At 44.1% G+C, this 16,911-nt stretch overlaps 1 protein-coding gene across 15 annotated transcripts in view; it reads right to left on the bottom strand.

The window, feature by feature from the left end:
- FNBP1 (formin binding protein 1) overlaps positions 1 to 16,911 on the bottom strand; it is a 118,495-nt gene that overhangs the window by 14,575 nt on the left and 87,009 nt on the right. For 7 of the 15 annotated variants that reach the window (XR_014215651.1, XM_082207993.1, XM_082207994.1 and 4 more), the window contains exons 11-16: positions 12,650 to 12,739; positions 6,143 to 6,157; positions 5,935 to 5,970; positions 2,990 to 3,099; positions 1,467 to 1,599; positions 334 to 455 (exon numbers count right to left, since the gene is read on the bottom strand). Coding sequence is in view for 14 of the 15 variants with exons in the window: in XM_082207993.1 (XP_082064119.1) it covers positions 334 to 455; positions 1,467 to 1,599; positions 2,990 to 3,099; positions 5,935 to 5,970; positions 6,143 to 6,157; positions 12,650 to 12,739 (506 nt within the window). In the remaining variant the exon portion in view is untranslated. The remainder of the gene's footprint in view (positions 1 to 333; positions 456 to 1,466; positions 1,600 to 2,989; positions 3,100 to 5,934; positions 5,971 to 6,142; positions 6,158 to 12,649; positions 12,740 to 16,911) is intronic. The other 8 variants (XM_082207987.1, XM_082207999.1, XM_082207991.1 and 5 more) reach the window with 4 other exon arrangements.

The raw sequence follows: 16,911 nt of genomic DNA on the forward strand, positions 1-16,911 counted from the left end.
GTTTTTCATAGTGAACCGGCATGGCTGGTTCACACCATCAGCTCAGTTTAGTGGTCTAGCTAGCCTAGTGGCCATTGGCTCTCTAAATGGACATGCAGAGCCTCTACCCCAGTCTAGCTGTGTGGGAAATGGCAGAAATCACGCCTGGATTCTCCCTGCACATAAAAGCAAGCAATTGTTCATGAGATGAGTGTTTAGGCGTCTTTTGAGATTCAAGGGATTCGAGGGTAGTGCAGGTACGAATTCTTAGCACAGAAGTAACCTGAGAGGGTCTCGAGCAAAAATGGCAGCCCAAGGTTGCTGAACAGACACCGTGTAATACAGATACTGTACCTCTCGCGATCCTGGGCGCAGTTGTTGACAGTCAAGGTGTTCTGAGGCTCATACATCCCGCTCTGGCGGCGTGCTGGCTCAGTACGTGCAGGCAACCGGCCTTCTACCTCAGCTAGCCAGCCCTGTGGTGGGAAAGGAGTGAAACTAAATCTCAGTCCACAAAGGGTTGGGGCCAGCTTATCCTACATATTCCTGACACTCAGTTAAGGGTAAAATGTAAGTAATACAGCTGCTTTATAAGGTAAGAAAAGAACATTGTGGGTGGATGGGAAGTCAACAGAGGTAAGAGATTTGTTCTGGTGGTTGTTTAAAAGAATTTGTAAAATTTGAAAAGTTAATATAAAACATGTTTTGTTTTTTAAAGAAAGCCTGATAGTTAAGATCTTCTTCTAACAGGGCAGGTCAGAGATTGAAGGGGGACGTGGCCTTTTTGATGGTAGCATCTAGGCTGGATTCTGACCTCACTCATGGGCCGGGTGGGTGGGACTGACAGCAAGCACTACTTTGCCATTTGCAAGAGCAGTTTGGACACTTCTAAATGGACATTTTCCTTATGCAGACACCCCAAAGCAAATGCCTGTCTACAGGTGCAGTTTGAATCCAAGCACCAACTAGAAACAGGCAGCTTCAGACAGGCTTCCTGTCAGTGACCTGTTCCTTGGCATGCTGGTTTGGCAGGCAGCTGAATTAAAAACTCTTCCTAATAACACAGGAACAAAGCAAACTGCCTTATACTCAGTCAGACCATTTGTGCTTCTAGCTCAGTACTGTCCACATTGACTCTCCAGTGTTTCAGACAGATGCTCTAGCCACTGAGCTAGGGCCCTTTCTCCAGTAGAGATCCCTCTTCTTGGATCATGGTTCCCCACTTCAAGAGATGGGAATGCAAGGGGTGAAAGAATGCCAGTCCCTAACGAGGCAATCCATTATGAGAGAGGATGATGCCTCTTCTTGGGTCAGGGGTCTGGTCGCCCCTATACATTTGTTGGACTCCATCTCTCATCAGCCCCTACAGCCAGCATAGCCCAATGGTCCAGGGATGATGGGAGATGTAGTTCACAGGTTTCCCCATCGCTGTCCTAAAGTATCATTGTTCCCTTTGCTGTCTTCAAATTAGAAGCTGTTTCCCATACCTCAAATTTCTGGGCTTCCAGACGCAGCTTCTCCAGGTTCTGGGCCAGCTCGGCCAGCTTGAGATCCACACTGGCTGCGTCTCCCATCTGCGGGTTCTTGATGTAGACGTCTTTCATTTTCGTTAAGGCATCTCTGCAAGTAACAAGGAAAGCATATCAGGGACTGGGAGGCTAGAGTGCGCCCCCCCTCAAAAAACAAAAATTTAAAGAGCTTATCTGCATGAGAGCTAGGTTGATGTAGCGGTTAAGAGAGTGTCAGAGTAGGACCTGGAAGACCAGGGTTCAAATCCTGCCCCCACTTGGCCATGAAGCTCACTGGGTGACCTTGGGTTATAGTTACTGCCTCTCAGCCTAGCCCACCTCACAGGGTTGTTGTGGGGATTAAATGAGGAGGGAGAGAACCATGTAGGCCACCTTGAACTCCTTGGAGAAAAATGTGGGATGGAAGTGCAATAAAAATAGCATGTAAGTAAATAATTAAATTGCGCACTCCCCCACTACCAAAAGCTGGGATCATGAGGTGTTGCGAGATCCAGTCTGCTCAAGATATGCCCCCAAAGATACATCTTTGCTAGCAGGTAGTTTCCTATCTTATATTCCTCTTCACAACAGGTGCTCTGATCACTGAATTATGGCCCTTTCTCTTAAAAATAAAGATAGATGCTAGTCCTCATAGTTCTGAATAAAAGGCTCAAAGAAACAGGAAGTTGACTTATACTGATTCAGGTAGGTAGCCGTGTTGGTCTGACGCAGTCGAAATATATATAAAAAATAAAACAAATTGTCCAGTAGCACCTTAGAGACCAACTAAGTTTGTTCTGGGTATAAGTTTTCATGTGCATGGTGTATGTGGATGGTGCATGGTGTACATGGTATCTGAAGAAGTGTGCATGCACACAAAAGCTTATACCAAGAACAAACTTAGTTGTTCTCTAAGGTGCTACTGGACAATTTTTTAATTTTTTAATATATTTCGACTTATACCAATGGTGGTCTATCCAGCTCAGCATTGTCTACACTGACTGGTAGCTGAGGCTCTCCAAGTTTTCATGAAGGGGACATTCCCGGGCATACCCAGGATCTGAATGCAAAGCAGAATCAGAGATGCATTTGGCTGGTCCCTTTCCTTCAACAACCTAGTGAGGTAGGTTAGGGCAAATGATAGCGACTGGCCTGGCTTTCTGGCACCTTTCTGAAATCTCCCAGCTTGCTCGGGGGCAGAAATCCTGCTTGCACATTTCTACAGAGTGTGTGCTAGTGACCAGGGTGCAGGATGGGCATCTGAAGAAGGGAAGTTCCTGGAACAGAAGACCAAGCTGCCCAGACAGCCACGGCCCTGCCAGATGCCTCTTGCTTGCCAAGTGAACCACTCCAGGGCTGAAACTGTTTTATTCCCCTGCTCTGGGGTCCAAGAAATGGGAGATTCAAGGACAGTCCTCTGCACATTGTCCTGGGACCTCCTGATTGTAAACCAAGTGCCACTGAGCCACAAGTTCTTCTTTCCGTGTTCCTGCCAAACTTACCTTTGATCCATTTCCTTTTGGATGTCCCTGTTCAGCTCGTCCACCTTTTGCTGCAGCTTCTTTCTTCTTTGCTCAGGGGGCAGATTGCTGAAGTCCTCTGGTCCGCCACCCTAGACATGCCAGAGTAGCGGTCAAAGAGGAGGGAGCAAGGTGGGGTGGGGGGAGAGGGAGAAAGAGAGGTCTGTAAATTTCGGCCCATCAAGGAATATCCCAGTTTTTGGAGACCCAGAGGGTCCTCACTAGTCTAAGGGGTGAAGGACAGCCCCTTGCAAGGGTTTCGTCAAGGATGGAAGTGATCAGGCACGTTCTTGCTATAGCCTAGCCTGAAATTGATTTAAATGGTAGTTCTGTTTAGGGCAAGAAAACAGAAACCCTCTCATGATGAGGCGCTGCTCTAGTTTGGCATCAGAACAACAGCCCACTTAGCCCTGCCACTGGCTGGAGGCAGACAATTGTTGTTGTTTCTTTCAGAGAATGAAGGCGGTGTGACAGGGGCATTGTTCCCCCAGTGCACGCAAAGGATGAGGAATCTCTGGTGCGTGGGCCGAATCTCTGGCCCTATGGTCGTCTCCAACTGGCCCACGGGACTCCTTGCAGGCCGTGCCTCTCACTGCCCCTGTGCCACCCCATTCTCCAGTCCTTCTGCTGGACTGGAGCAGGCCCCTGACCTGTAGGAATGCCTCTTGGAGGGGTGTGAGGGGGGTGATAACACCTCTTGATTTTACATACTTGCTTTTGCCTTCCTCAGCCTGGCAGCCTCTGGATGTTTTGGATTATAACTCCCAGTTCGTTTGGATGTACTTTTATTTAGCTGTAAATAATCCACCAGCTCCTTTTCGACTAATTTGCCTGTCTATCCAGAGATAATCCAGGACAATATAGTTTTAAAAGATTTTTGTTCCTTCTTTTTTTGGAGGGTGCGTATGGAGACACTAGGGGATTCCCCTGAGCCACCTGAAGGCCTGTTTTGGCTCCCGTCCTGTCATCCCTCACCACTTGAGTTTGCTATTAAAAGGACAGAGAGAAAGAAAATAATACTAGAGAGAGTAGAGAGAGACTAATCAGCTTCTTGAGAGGCAATTTGCAGTGGGTGCCTCTTCTGAGGTGATGCCATCGATGGCAGACGCATGGACCAGGGAAGCATGCTTTGCATCAGAACTATTGGTTCATATCCTATTTTAGTTCTACTCAGAGTAAACCCACTGAAATTAATAAACACGGCAAACTCGGCTCCATTCATTTTAGTGGGTCTGCTCTAAGTAATGCATAGCTGGCAATACTCCATCAGTTTCATTCATAAGCAAATTTAATTGCTTAATTGCTTAATCATACCAGTTTCAGTTGAGACAAATTTATTGGCAACTAAAGCTCATGGGATTAATCCACTAAGATGCCTTTATTCCAATTAATATTATTAAATGTCCAGACTCTGGCCAAGCTGAAAAGGTCATGAACAAGGTTAAAACCAGGGCATAAAATCCAATGAACAACCTCATAAATAGTATGGTGATCAAAACCTTTGTATTCCCCAAGCTTATGGGTTCTCCAGCACCATATCTTGAAGCAAACCCCACCCTTTGTTATCTGATTCAGGATTTCAGATTAATATCTGTAAGAAACTTCATTCCACTATCACTACTAGTTTTGAAATTAAATGGAGTTAATGTTTTTAGTTGGGATCGATGGGGGTTTGATTACAAGGCGTTAGTTGTTCTGAGGTACGATTGTGTAAAGGCTGAAAAACGTAGTTTGCCACTGACCAATGAATATCAACACCCAGACACGGAAATGCTTTGTGGCCAGTCACTGAAATTATCAGAGCAGTGGTTGAAGCTGGTCTCAGTGAAGAACAGACAAGGATCCCAAAAAATTCAGTATCAGGGCTGGCTGACCATTCCCCACACAATGGCCTGGGGGCTAGAAATACACGTTGGGATCAGGATCCATATGTGCTGCATGTTCTTGAATCTAGACCAGTGGTTCCCGAGGTGTGCAGTACTGCCCCTCGTTGGGGGAACAGTGGGATTATCTAGAGAATGTGAAGAGGCAAAGGGGCAGAAGGGGCAGCTGGAGCTGGTGATTTAAGACTCCTGCTAAGCAACTTGCAACCAGACACTGGGAAACTGGTATCACTTCATCAAGCCCACCCATCGTGTTAAGAATTTACTGAAAAGTGAAATACCTTAATTAAATAAGTGTTGTACCTAAGACCCTTGCTAAATGATTACCAGACTTTGAAAAGCTGGTATCACTGAAAAAAGTTCATCTGCTGTGTTGAATTAATTAAACCAAACAGTTTTAACTGGATTTTGAATAAATGTGCAATTAATTATTATTGTACGTTGTGCCAACCACTATTCTGAATAATGCTTTTTATAGGGTAGGGGGCATGGGAATGAGGGCATGGAACCAAAGGAGGAGGGATGAAAAAGTTTGGGATCCATTGATCTAGACTTTCCACCTTAGGATCTTTGTGGCTTGACATAGAAAGTGTGAGATCTCTCTCTTTCACACACACACACACACACACACACACACACACACTACACCATTTGAATTATCTGTGTTCTTGTCTGTAATTTACTGAACCACCAACACTTTCTTTTTTTTACCTTGACTGATACCAAATATCTTTGCAACCAAGGATAAATGAATATTTCATGCATTATATCAGATGCAGCAACAGATCAAAGCAGGAATCATCTTTACTTCATTTGATTTTATAATAGATAAATAATTATAATGCAATGTGATTGCTTGTCACACTGAAAATCATTCTATTTTGATAACCCAATGAAAAGTATTTTTTTAAAAATCCTACTACATTTTTACAACCTCAGATTGCATTTTTTAAAACCGCACACCTAATAATTAAAGTACTAAACTACTAAAATTAAAGAGTTATTATTTTTAGCAGCTCAGTATAAGCATTAAAATCGGATCACCTCCATTAGATTCCAGACCTGCATATTCAGAGTTATCTGATAAAATATCAAAGCAAAACAACAACAAAAACACACACAGAAAAGAGACAACAGAAAATCTGAGTTAATTTCAGGGGCGCTCGCTCAAGATGGGCTGCAACTGACGCGGACAAAAAATTGTGATTGCAAAACACAGACGCGAAAGAACATTTGCTGCGGTTGTGCTTACCAGCTTGAGAGAAAGCTTCATGTAAGAACGGAGAAGTAGAGGAGGAGAAAGAGAAAGAGGGGGAAAAAACACAAAGGTATATCAGAAGGAGTGGAACTTCGACCTGTTCCAACGTTATAATCAAATGATGCACGTCTATACACACAGTCACACACGCTCCTCACACGGCTTGTGAAAATGGGACACTGCGTTTGTCGCACATCTGTGCAAAAGTTCACGAGAGCTGGGTAAGAAACGTTACCAACGGTCTGCTGTTTTGTCTGCAGGCTCGGATAAGTAATTTTTATTTTTTATTTTTTAAGTGCTTGACTTTTGGCTGTGCACAGTGAAAAAGTGACTACATATTGCTTTTAGCTGTTTTGCTGAGAACAAGGGAAACGTCTATTGCCCGTTTCTAAAAGTGTTTGCCTCTTATTCTGGAGTGGATTGCTAAGCAATTCCTGCATTGGAGAGTTGGACTATATGACACTTGAGGTCCCTTCCAATTCTATGATTCTAAATGCATTATCAGAGGGTGGAGTGGGAGCACAGGGAAGTGTCTCAAGTAAGGATGGACAAATTGGTGAATTTTAGGATATCTTTGTTTCTCGTTTTTCCAAACTTAAGTTCAATGCTCCACAATTCTAGACCCATTTGCAATTTTAAAAAAATGTCCTCGAGAAAATTAGTCTGCAAATTTCTCCTAATATATGGTTTTGGGAAAGCAAATTCCCCTAATATACACCTTTTCAGAGGGCAGCTCTTCCTAACATGATGCATTTTTTAATGTTTCTGCTTCTACAGTTATTAGAGGAGGGCCGTAGTTCAGCGAAAGAGTAGCTGCCTGGCGTGCAGAAGGTCCCAGGTTTAATTTCTGGAACTTGCAGGTAGACAGATCAATGGTTTGGCTCTGGGTAAGGCAGCTTCCTATGTTCCTGTTTAAATCAGCCCTTAATTCAGAACGTCGAGGACTAGAATCTTGTTTCCTTTTAGGGGAACCACTGTTGTGCATGCTTTGCATGTAGAAGGTCCCAGATTCAATCCCTTGACACCTGCAGTTAAAAGGATCAGCTAGGATAGAAACCTGCCTTAAACTTGGTCAGACCATCGGTCCATTTAGCTCTATATCGTCTACACTGACCAGTAGTGACTCCCTTGGTTTTCAGAAAGGAGCCTCTCCAAGATTTACCTGGAGATGCTGGGGACCGAACCTGGGACCTTCTGCATGCAAAGCATGTACTCTACCACTGCACGACAGTGGCTCCCCTAAAATGAAGTAAGATTCTAGTCCTCACTGAGCTACGGCCCTGTCCCTCAAAACTATAGATACAGAAGCATGGGGCAGGCTTAGAGAGAGGACAAATCCACCAGTCCAGGAATTAGAACCTGGGTGGATCATGAAAGGACCATCAAATTGATTCGAAACAGACAAAAGAACCAATCCCACCCCACCCCCCGAAATCATGGGGAGGCAATGCCATTTTGATGGGCCTGTGCTGGAAACAATCCAGGGCCCTCTTTGCAGAAGCAGGGAGTGTCACGATCCCAACCCACCTGTTTGCTTCCTCCCTCTACTCCACCCCTGCCCCATAAAATTTTGGCAGACCTTTTAACACCCCACCCACCCAGCCAGAATGCTAGCATCCCTGTGGATTTCAGCAGAGCCACATATGACACAAGTCGAGAGGATTTCGTACATATTTTACAGACGGCAGTGGTGGTAACAAGAGAGGGGAGAAAACCGTCTTGCCTACAAAAAAAGCAGTCTACGTCAGATATAAGGCACAGGGATGCCAACGTTACGTGCGCCAATGGAAGAACGAGTTTCTAGAGGCAAGACTACCACAAGGCCAGACAATGGCCAGCCAACCAAACACTATCTATCATTTTGCTGTAAATCCAGCAAATGGGAAGCCACACAGCACAGAGCATGCCTATAGCTTTTTAAGGGACGGGAGGGATCAAGGTGAGGAGATTTTCGACTGGGTCTGTTTCTAGATACTACAGCAACCAAGCGCCTAATGGAAAGCTCACCCAAGCCTTGTCAAATGGCCACAGAAGCAGCATGATTCGCTAACTGGTGAAAACGTGCGTCCCCCCCCCTAAATGGGCAGCGAGGTAAACATATTAAGCCTCAAATGGCTCAGGGGGATGTTTTTTGTTTTCTGATCTTCTGAATCTATGGCACGTTTTAAAAACCAAAAGTAGATTGTATAGAGCTTTTACATGTTCCACACACATTATCTTGTTATAAATCTTTATGGAAACTCTGAAAGGGAATGGAGAATGATTATGCCCATATCGTAGATGGGAAAATTGATGCTGAAGAGAGAGCGGCTTGCAAATTTTAATCTGTTTCTAGTCTACTGTTATTTTAACTTCTCAAAAGACTTACAATTATGGTTGTCAATTTTTCTTAGTGATAATTTTATTGTTTTATCCTTTTTTTTGTAAACCGCTGAAGTTTTTTTTAGAAAACAACAACAATCAAGCGGTATATAGATTTTATGAAATAAAGAAATAATAAGCTCTCCGTGAGATTTGACCAAGGGGATTTTCAGATTTGGAAGTCAGTCTCTTAGCTGTTATGATTCACCAATTCCCAGGTTAAAAACAAAACTGTCTACATGTCAGGGCTCAATACAGTATAGACCAGTGTTCTTTGAACTGAGGCTCCTAGTTGTTGGGACTCTTAACTCCCATCATCCCTAGCCATTGAGCTTAGGTAGCGGTGGATGATGGAAGTGTAGTCTTACAACTTCTGGGAGACCAAGTTCAAAGGACACTGATCTGGACAGAGCAGTGACTACTGAAATATATTGCAGAATGTTGTGATTCCTTGAAAGATCAACAGGAACCCAGTGCATAGACCAGAGATGAAGAATCTGGGACCCTTCAGATGTTGGACTACAACTCCCATCATCCCTAACCATTGGTCATAGTGACTGGAGCTGCAGGGAGTCGGAGTCCCAACAATATCTAGAAGAGAATAGAGCCTGGGTAGGCAAACTAAGGCCTGGGGGCCAGATCTGGCCCAATCGCCTTCTCAATCCGTCCTGCGGACAGTCCGGGTTTCAGTGTGCTTTTACATGAGTAGAATGCGTCCTTTTATTTAAAATGCATCTCTGGGTTTTTTGTGGGGCACAGGAATTTGTTCATTTTTTCTTTCTTTCAAAATATAGCCCAGCCCCCCACAACGTCTGAGGGACAGTGGACCGGCCCCCTGCTAAAAAGCTTTGCTGACCCCTGGAATAGAGAATATACTACTGGATCTTCAGAGTTCTGGGTTCAAATCACCAGCCAGTCTAGACTCTCGCCCTGAGGCAAAAAACCCCTACTAACTCCTTGTTTCAGGTGATCCCTGTTGATAAAATAGGCACAATGGTGGTCTAGTTACAATGTCGTGAAAAGAAGATGGGAAAATGCAAGCTTATGTATCCTTCAAATCAAACAACATATATAGTATTTGGGCTGAGTATAGGCCACCCCAATCTGGCTTGTATAAAACCTGAGTGTGGCCTATAATCAGACTCCCATCGGTAAAGAAGATAAGATTTAAGAGATCTCATTTTAAGCATGTAGCTTATATGGGGGGGGGGGGTGTAGCTTATATTCGGACCAATATGGCATGTAGTAATTTATGAGGCCTTGTTAAAAGGCTGCACTATAGAAGTAACATGTGTCAGTTTCATCTGTTCCTAATTTTCTGCTGCATTGGGTGGGCTTTGTTAATTAATCAGTTAAGCATACGTCCTTTCAACTCTGCCTTTCGACCAGTAGGCCCTACAACATTATTTAGGATGTCATTTAAAAAAACACCTTGAGATATTCACTCAGCCAATTTTGGAGACTCTGGAGCGCAGGGGAGCTGATGAGATGGTGATTACTAGTTAATTACATTTCTAGGAAATGTAAAAAAAGAACAGAAGAGGGGGAAAGGAGTCAATCTTTTTCAGGCGCGCATCCTGGGGATGATTCTAAGGTAGCCATTTGCGGTGAGCAGATGGAGGAAGCCTAAGAGCCACAAGCGTCAATAACACACAAGAGCGCATGAAAAAGCCAGCAAGTTCTATGTGTTATTGGATAAGTCACAAACGATGACTCTCACTTACAACGGGCAAAACAGGCCTTACCCCCCCCAACCCCAAGTCTCTGGTTTTGCCAATGCAACAGCTCCTTTTGAGAGCCTCAGACAAATCTCTCTGAACCCTTTCCAAGTTTAATGTGTAGCTCAAGGAAATGAGGCCCACTGATATAATAATAATAACAACAATACAGAATGTTCTTAGCTTTATAAGGCTTGTCCTTATCCTCCTGTGAAGCATCTCCAGTTGCAAATATACAGTATTGGCAGTTTGCAACAGGAAGCCACAAGGACCTCCCAACCACACTGGAACCCTCTTCATTGTCACAACTTGGTTTTTTTTTTGGGGGGGAGTTTGTCAGTTTGGATGGTATCTGTGGGTTCCTTCCAGGCCTGCGATTCCATATCCAGCAAGGTTTAGAACCTAGCAGAAGAAGCTGATGAAGTGCCGGATTAATTTGTTTGTAATAATCTTTGTAAGTTGTTTTTAAACTGATTTAAAATGTTGTTTTAATTGTTGAAATCCACCCTGGGACCTTAGGGTCAGGGGAGGGTAATAAATTGCTAATAGTAGTGTTAATAATAATGGCCTTAGTTGCTTAGTACTGCCATGTACATGTCCAAAGAAGCTGTCCCAGACTGACACCCACCAATAACAAGAAAGTTGCTTTCTCTAGGGGCAATCTTCTTTAGAACAGTATTTTAAAACTTTAGGTCAAGGTTAATTTTTTCTAAAAATAATAATGACATGGATATGTTGTCTTTTAATGGAATCAACCCAAGGCATGCCTACTCAGAAATAAACAAACAAGGAAGGAAAGATATGCTACCTTCCACTTGCCAAACTAAAATTAAAGACTAATTGGGTAGGAATTTAAAAAAAAAATATGTAAAAGGCTTCAAAACGTTATAGGAAATTGAAGTAGAATTTTAATCCAAAGTAAAAAGAAAGAAAGAAAATGCAATCAAAATGGATAAAATTACAAAGATAATACTGTCCAGTGTTGGAGCATTCACAATGCTTCTGAATGCCAATTGCTGGAAACTGCAGGAGGTGGGAGTTGCTGTTATGCCTGGGTCCTGCTTGTAGGTTTCCCTTTGGGACACCCGGTTGGCCACTGTGATGCTGGTCTAGGTAGGCCGTTGGCTTGAACCAGCTGCAGGGCTGCTCTTATGTTCTACTGCCACTGCTGGAGGCAGGATGTTTCAAAATACCCATATGCTGGGAATCGCGGCCGGGGAGAGTGTTGCTGCTGCTATGAGGTCCTGCTTGTGGGCTTCCCACTGGGGAATCTCATTGATTTATCTATTCAGGTCAAAGCCTGACCAAAATCCTTACAGAGTTTACAGATAACAACAAAATTGGCCAAACACCGGTTGTCAAAATAGATAAAATTGCAACCATGGTATAATAACAAATCGACTTGCCTATTCAGGTCAAAGCCTGACCAAAATCTTCACCTGATCTGTGTTATCTGTGCAGTTTAGTTCATTTTCCTATAACATTTAGAAGAATTTTACATTTTTGTGTTCCCATCTAACTATGTCTTTTGAGTAAACCCAAGTTCAGTTCAACCTCCCCTCCACTGAAACTTAAGAGTATAGGAGATTGTGACCTTAAGAGTTGCAATGGTCCATTTTGCACGCAATGAATGCTAAACCATAGTTTAGCGCTACTGGAATACACTTCACAGTCAGGAATGGATGGCTGTTGGGTCGAATACGACCCTCTATGCTTTTCTATTTGGCCCTTGGAACTGTCCTCAGGCCACACCCCTTACTGGCCCTGCTCTGCTTTTGCCTGCCTGGAATGTGTCCTTGAAAAGATGGAGAAGGCACAGGTGCATGGAAACCCTCTGATACAGCTGACTGCATTAAGTTATGCATCACACCTCTTGCTCCACTTACTTTTGTACCTGACCCCCACCCACCACTGGCATGCAGCTCGCAGCCACCAGCCAATGAGGGATTGCAGCCCCTGGGCTGAAAAAGCATTCTTAGCTCCTAAGTCTAAACAGCATAGTCTTCATGGCCTTCCAACACCATAAATTTGCAAACTTGATTTGCAGTCCACGCCTATTCTCCCAGCTTGCCCTCTCCCACACCTGAATGGAGTTCCACTGTCAATGCAATTTTTGCCTGCCTGGTTTTCCTGCCCCACTTCTGGCACCCAATTCTTGCTCCCGTTTTGTTCAAGCAAAGGGAGCTGCTTCTGACCCTAAAAATAAAAAGCAAGCCTTCTTTCACGTGGTCCCTGCAATGCCTGCGAAAAGGCTTTGTTATTTTGGAGGGGTTTTTTGAGTTAAAATTTTTGATTCTGCACATGCCAGCCTTCCGCAAAGTGACAGCCCGCCTTTTCTACCCGCCTCTTGCAATGTTGTAAATGAGGTCGGTGACTGGAGCAGCGACTGTACAGCCTGGCCACACTGTCAACACAGACTTACAACATATTCCCTAGCCTCAAGCGCATAGGTGGGTTTGCCTAAAGTCCTCTTCATGAGCTCTTTGTGAAAATACAAAGACTGTGACTGTTGCTGAGTCAGCAAGAGAAAAACACATGGATTAAAAGGGGTTGAGGGGAAAGGGGGAAAAATAGACTTCTGCATTTACTGCTTCTACAGCAAAAATAAACAGATAGCTCTGCTTAGGTCTGACGTCCACATTATCATCTAACACAGCAGAGGTACCCAATGTGCTGCCCTCCAGATGTTTGCACTACAGCTCCCATCAGTTCCCAGCTGTCAGGTGGAACCGAACTTGTGCACCCCAAAAACACAAGGATTCCCACCCGCAGCAAAAAACAGAATCAGTTTCAGAGTGTGTGCAGAGAGAGACCAGTTGAGTCAGCGGGAATTGTTGTGTTGGTGGGAGGTTGACTTAGCACCGCTTTCAATACAACCCACTATGACCAGTGGTTACACCACAGGGACATTTGGAAGGCACCACATTGACTACCCTGGATCTGACCCCACAGAGGGACACCCAGAAAGCCACACCTGTTATTGGAAAAGATAAAGCAGGAAATTCAGGTGCCTGGAGATGGACAGATCAGAAGATCATTTTGCTAAGCTGTGAGGATGTCTCTGCCTGGGGCCTCACAGTGCTTTATCTTTGTGGGAAATGGGTAAGCTGTAGAACCAAATCAAACTTTTATTTTTTGCGGGCGAGGAATCTGATGCATTTTCGCATTCTGGTGATTTGGATTTCCAAAAATCGACACTGAAAACCTAACCACTCAGCTCTAATGCCTTCCTGGTGGGTGAAACGAAAGACTGAAGTTAGCGCAAAATCCCCAAAACACCTCTCCAGCCTCAGAGTTGTCAAATCACTTGGGAGGGGGGGGTAATAAATAATCAGAACTCCTCTGTGGATATAGAATATCAAATCTTCCCTGCATGGTAACATGCAGGATTTTTTTTGTCATCAAACAAAAGAAAACTGTGGGGAGGGGGGTGTTTCTGCTCTAGTTAAGAGACTTTGCTGCAAGCAGATCCTGAAATTATGCGTGCAGTTGAAAGCATCTTCAAGAGTTCAACCATCCAGGTTCTGCTTGGGGCAAAAGAGTCAGATGACCCACAATGTATGGATGCAGCCAATGTTAGTCCTACTCAGAGCAGACCAATAAACCCTCAGCTCTGTGCTGAAGAGGGTTTTTTTTTTTTGGGGGGGGAGGTATAGAGAACAGTCAGGGATATGTTCCCCAATCAGCTCTAAGCAGCTTTGATGTACTGTGACATGTTAGGAAAGTTGTGCTGGGTTCCTTTTCTGCTACTCTGTTCTGAAGTTGCCCTCTGCACATGCTCCACAGCTCATCTGTTTGTAAGGTTCCTAAGAAACAGCAAGCCATAAATTTGGAGCTTGTCTGAGGCATCAGGGTACATTCAGCTCACCATTTGGCATGTCAAGAAGAACTCTGAGACACAGAAGGGAGAAGTCCATGTAAATAAATATATTTTTAAATACCAAAAAATCCACACATCTATCACGCCAGCATAAGCTTATTAAAAAATGTCCTCCCTGTTAGCTTTCTACAGGCAGGGAGTCTTCGATGCAGTAGGACATTCAATTATAGGTTTGTGGTCTGAAGTAGAATGACCACATGATTTTCCAGATGGAACATGATTTCCAGGATATATTTTCCAGCACGGATGGGACTCAAGAGTGTGCTGTGGAGTTGTTAGATCACAACATGGAAAGTCAGCCCTTTGAACCCAGTTAGCCCCATGAATCAGCAAAATCATTCCATTTATAAGAACAGTATGTACACAATATGAAGGGCAACCCCTCCCCCACCGAAATTTAACAGCAATACTACAAACCAGGACATAAAATAAAATTTCACAGGCTAAACACTTTGATTTATATATCTTATATACAGTGGTGCCCCGCAAGACGAATGCCTCGTAAGACGGAAAACTCGCTAGACGAAAGAGTTTTCCGTTTTGGAGGTGCTTCGCTAGACGAATTTCCTATGGGCTTGCTTCGCAAGACGACAATGTCTTGCCAGTTCCTGCAGGTCCCCCCCCCCTTTTTCTAAGCCGCTAAGCCGCTTATCAGCTGATCCAATCAGCCGATAAGCCGCTAAAAGCCACTAATAGCGCTAATCCACCAATGGGCTTGCTTTGCAAGACGAAAAAACCGCTAGACGAAGAGAATCACAGAACGGATTCTTTTCGTCTTGTGAGGCACCACTGTACCGACTGTACACAAACACAGATGAAAGAATCACTACAGCTAGATTGCAAGAGTATTAAGGTGGAATATCTACACATACTGAAGGCTACTATTGGCTATATGCACACACACACATATATAAAATGAAACAAGGTGATGATCAAGTAACATTCCTGGTGTGAAGTGAAGAGTTAATTACACAGTGAGAAGGAAAGGGAAATCACATCAAGAACTTCCACGGAATGAAAACCACAAAAATTCAAATGAAGAGTCAGTTTTGTTCACTGGCAGAGTCTGGCTCATGGCAATTTGCTTTCATGGTGGCAAAGGAATCCACCCACTCAGTACAGGAATGATCTGACTCAAGTCAAGTCAAAAGGAGGGGGGAAAGTCCATCAGGTGTAAACCAAAGAATGAAGTGGTGCATTAAAGCAAGATCTGCACATTTGAAGCATTACTATACCACTTTAAACAGCGATGGCTTCTCCCAAAGGATGCTGGGAAACATAGGTGCCAACTCCTTTGTGTCCCTCACCCCAATAAAATATTTGAGGGGGCAGCCCCCCTCCCCGGTGATGGGTATTGCTGCTTTTCTTTCTTTTCCACATTTGGACTTCGTTTCCCAACTTGTAAACTTGTAAACGGGTTGCTGGATGGCAAGGGAACTGGGACTGGGCAAAGCCCTCTGACATCATTTCTTACGGCCCTTGTGAATGGAGCAGAGAGAAAAAGAGAGAATGCAAACTGCAGGTTCCCGGAGCTCTGCCGGAATGAGTGAGGAAGCGGCTGTAGCTGATCATTAAAAAAACCCAAAAAACCTAGAAGCACCTAATTCAGATGAGTAGGAGAGAAAAGCTCCCCACCTGTTGTTGTTATTGTTAATCTGCCCTTTACACCAAGGCTTCCAGGGGAGGTTACAACCATTAACACACAATATTAAAAAGCAACTTACTGTCACAGAAATAAGGCGAGTCTTAAAAAAATGCCCAAGCAGGCAAATGCATAATTTTGCAGCCAGCCCTTGTTGATTTTGGGCAGGTGCAAGGAGGCAACCAGAGGCCTAGAAATTTGGGCTTGAGGAGAGTTGGGTTCAAGTCCCTTTTTAACTTTAAGAATTCAGAATATCCCTGGACCAGTCCTTGTTTCTGAGACCAATCTCACAGAGCTGTTTTGGAGATAAAATGTGGGGTGGGTGGGCACCTTCCACCCCATCTGTTGCTAGGATTGGGGGCTGGCTCATTTGGGTCCTCAAAATGTTTTATTCAAGGTGGTGTCTCTGCTGGGAACTGGTCTATTAAGGGTGCTGAGAGTTGTTAGAAGACCCCTATTTTCCCTCCCAGAGCTACAATTCCCAGAGTTCCCAGTGGGATTGTTAAACCACTCTGGGAATTGTAGCTTTTGGAGGGGAATAGGAGCCTCCTAACAAATCGCAGCACCCTTAAAAAACTGCAGTTCCCAGGATCCTTTAGTGGAAGAAGCCATGACGTAAAGTACCATACTTTGCCATGTATAAGACTAGGCTTTTTTTTTTTACTAAAAAATAATGTTAAAAGGGGGGGGGTCCTTATTCACAGGGGCAATCTCCCCCCATTTTCTTAATTTTGAGTCCCCCAAAACAAGGGGCATCTTATACACAGGGGCGTGTTATACACGCAAAAATACGGTAGTTTGGAGTGCTCTAAATGCCTGGCTAAAGATGTGGCCTTTAAGTCATGCAAACTCTTCTTTGGGGAATTTTCTATGGCAGAGTCCTGCCAATTAAAGGTTCAGGGTGTTACGAGAAATAAAAAATGCTCCTGGACGTGCAAAGGCTGCATCACTGCATGATGCCATGCCTTCTGTTGTCCCTCCAAATTGGCTGCACTTGGATTGTTGACTCAGCTGCAGTCCAGAGCTACATATTTGCATTGTGGTTTCATTGTGGGGGTTTTTGACAGCAGCTTTTTAAAATTTCTCAGAGCTCACATCCACTCCGAACATACAATGTGCACTTCCCCGCAAAAAATCATGGGAATTGTAGTTTGTTGAAGGT

Source organism: Podarcis vaucheri (assembly GCF_965113315.1).
Source record: "Podarcis vaucheri genome assembly, chromosome: Z".
Taxonomy (NCBI): Eukaryota; Metazoa; Chordata; class Lepidosauria; order Squamata; family Lacertidae; genus Podarcis; species Podarcis vaucheri.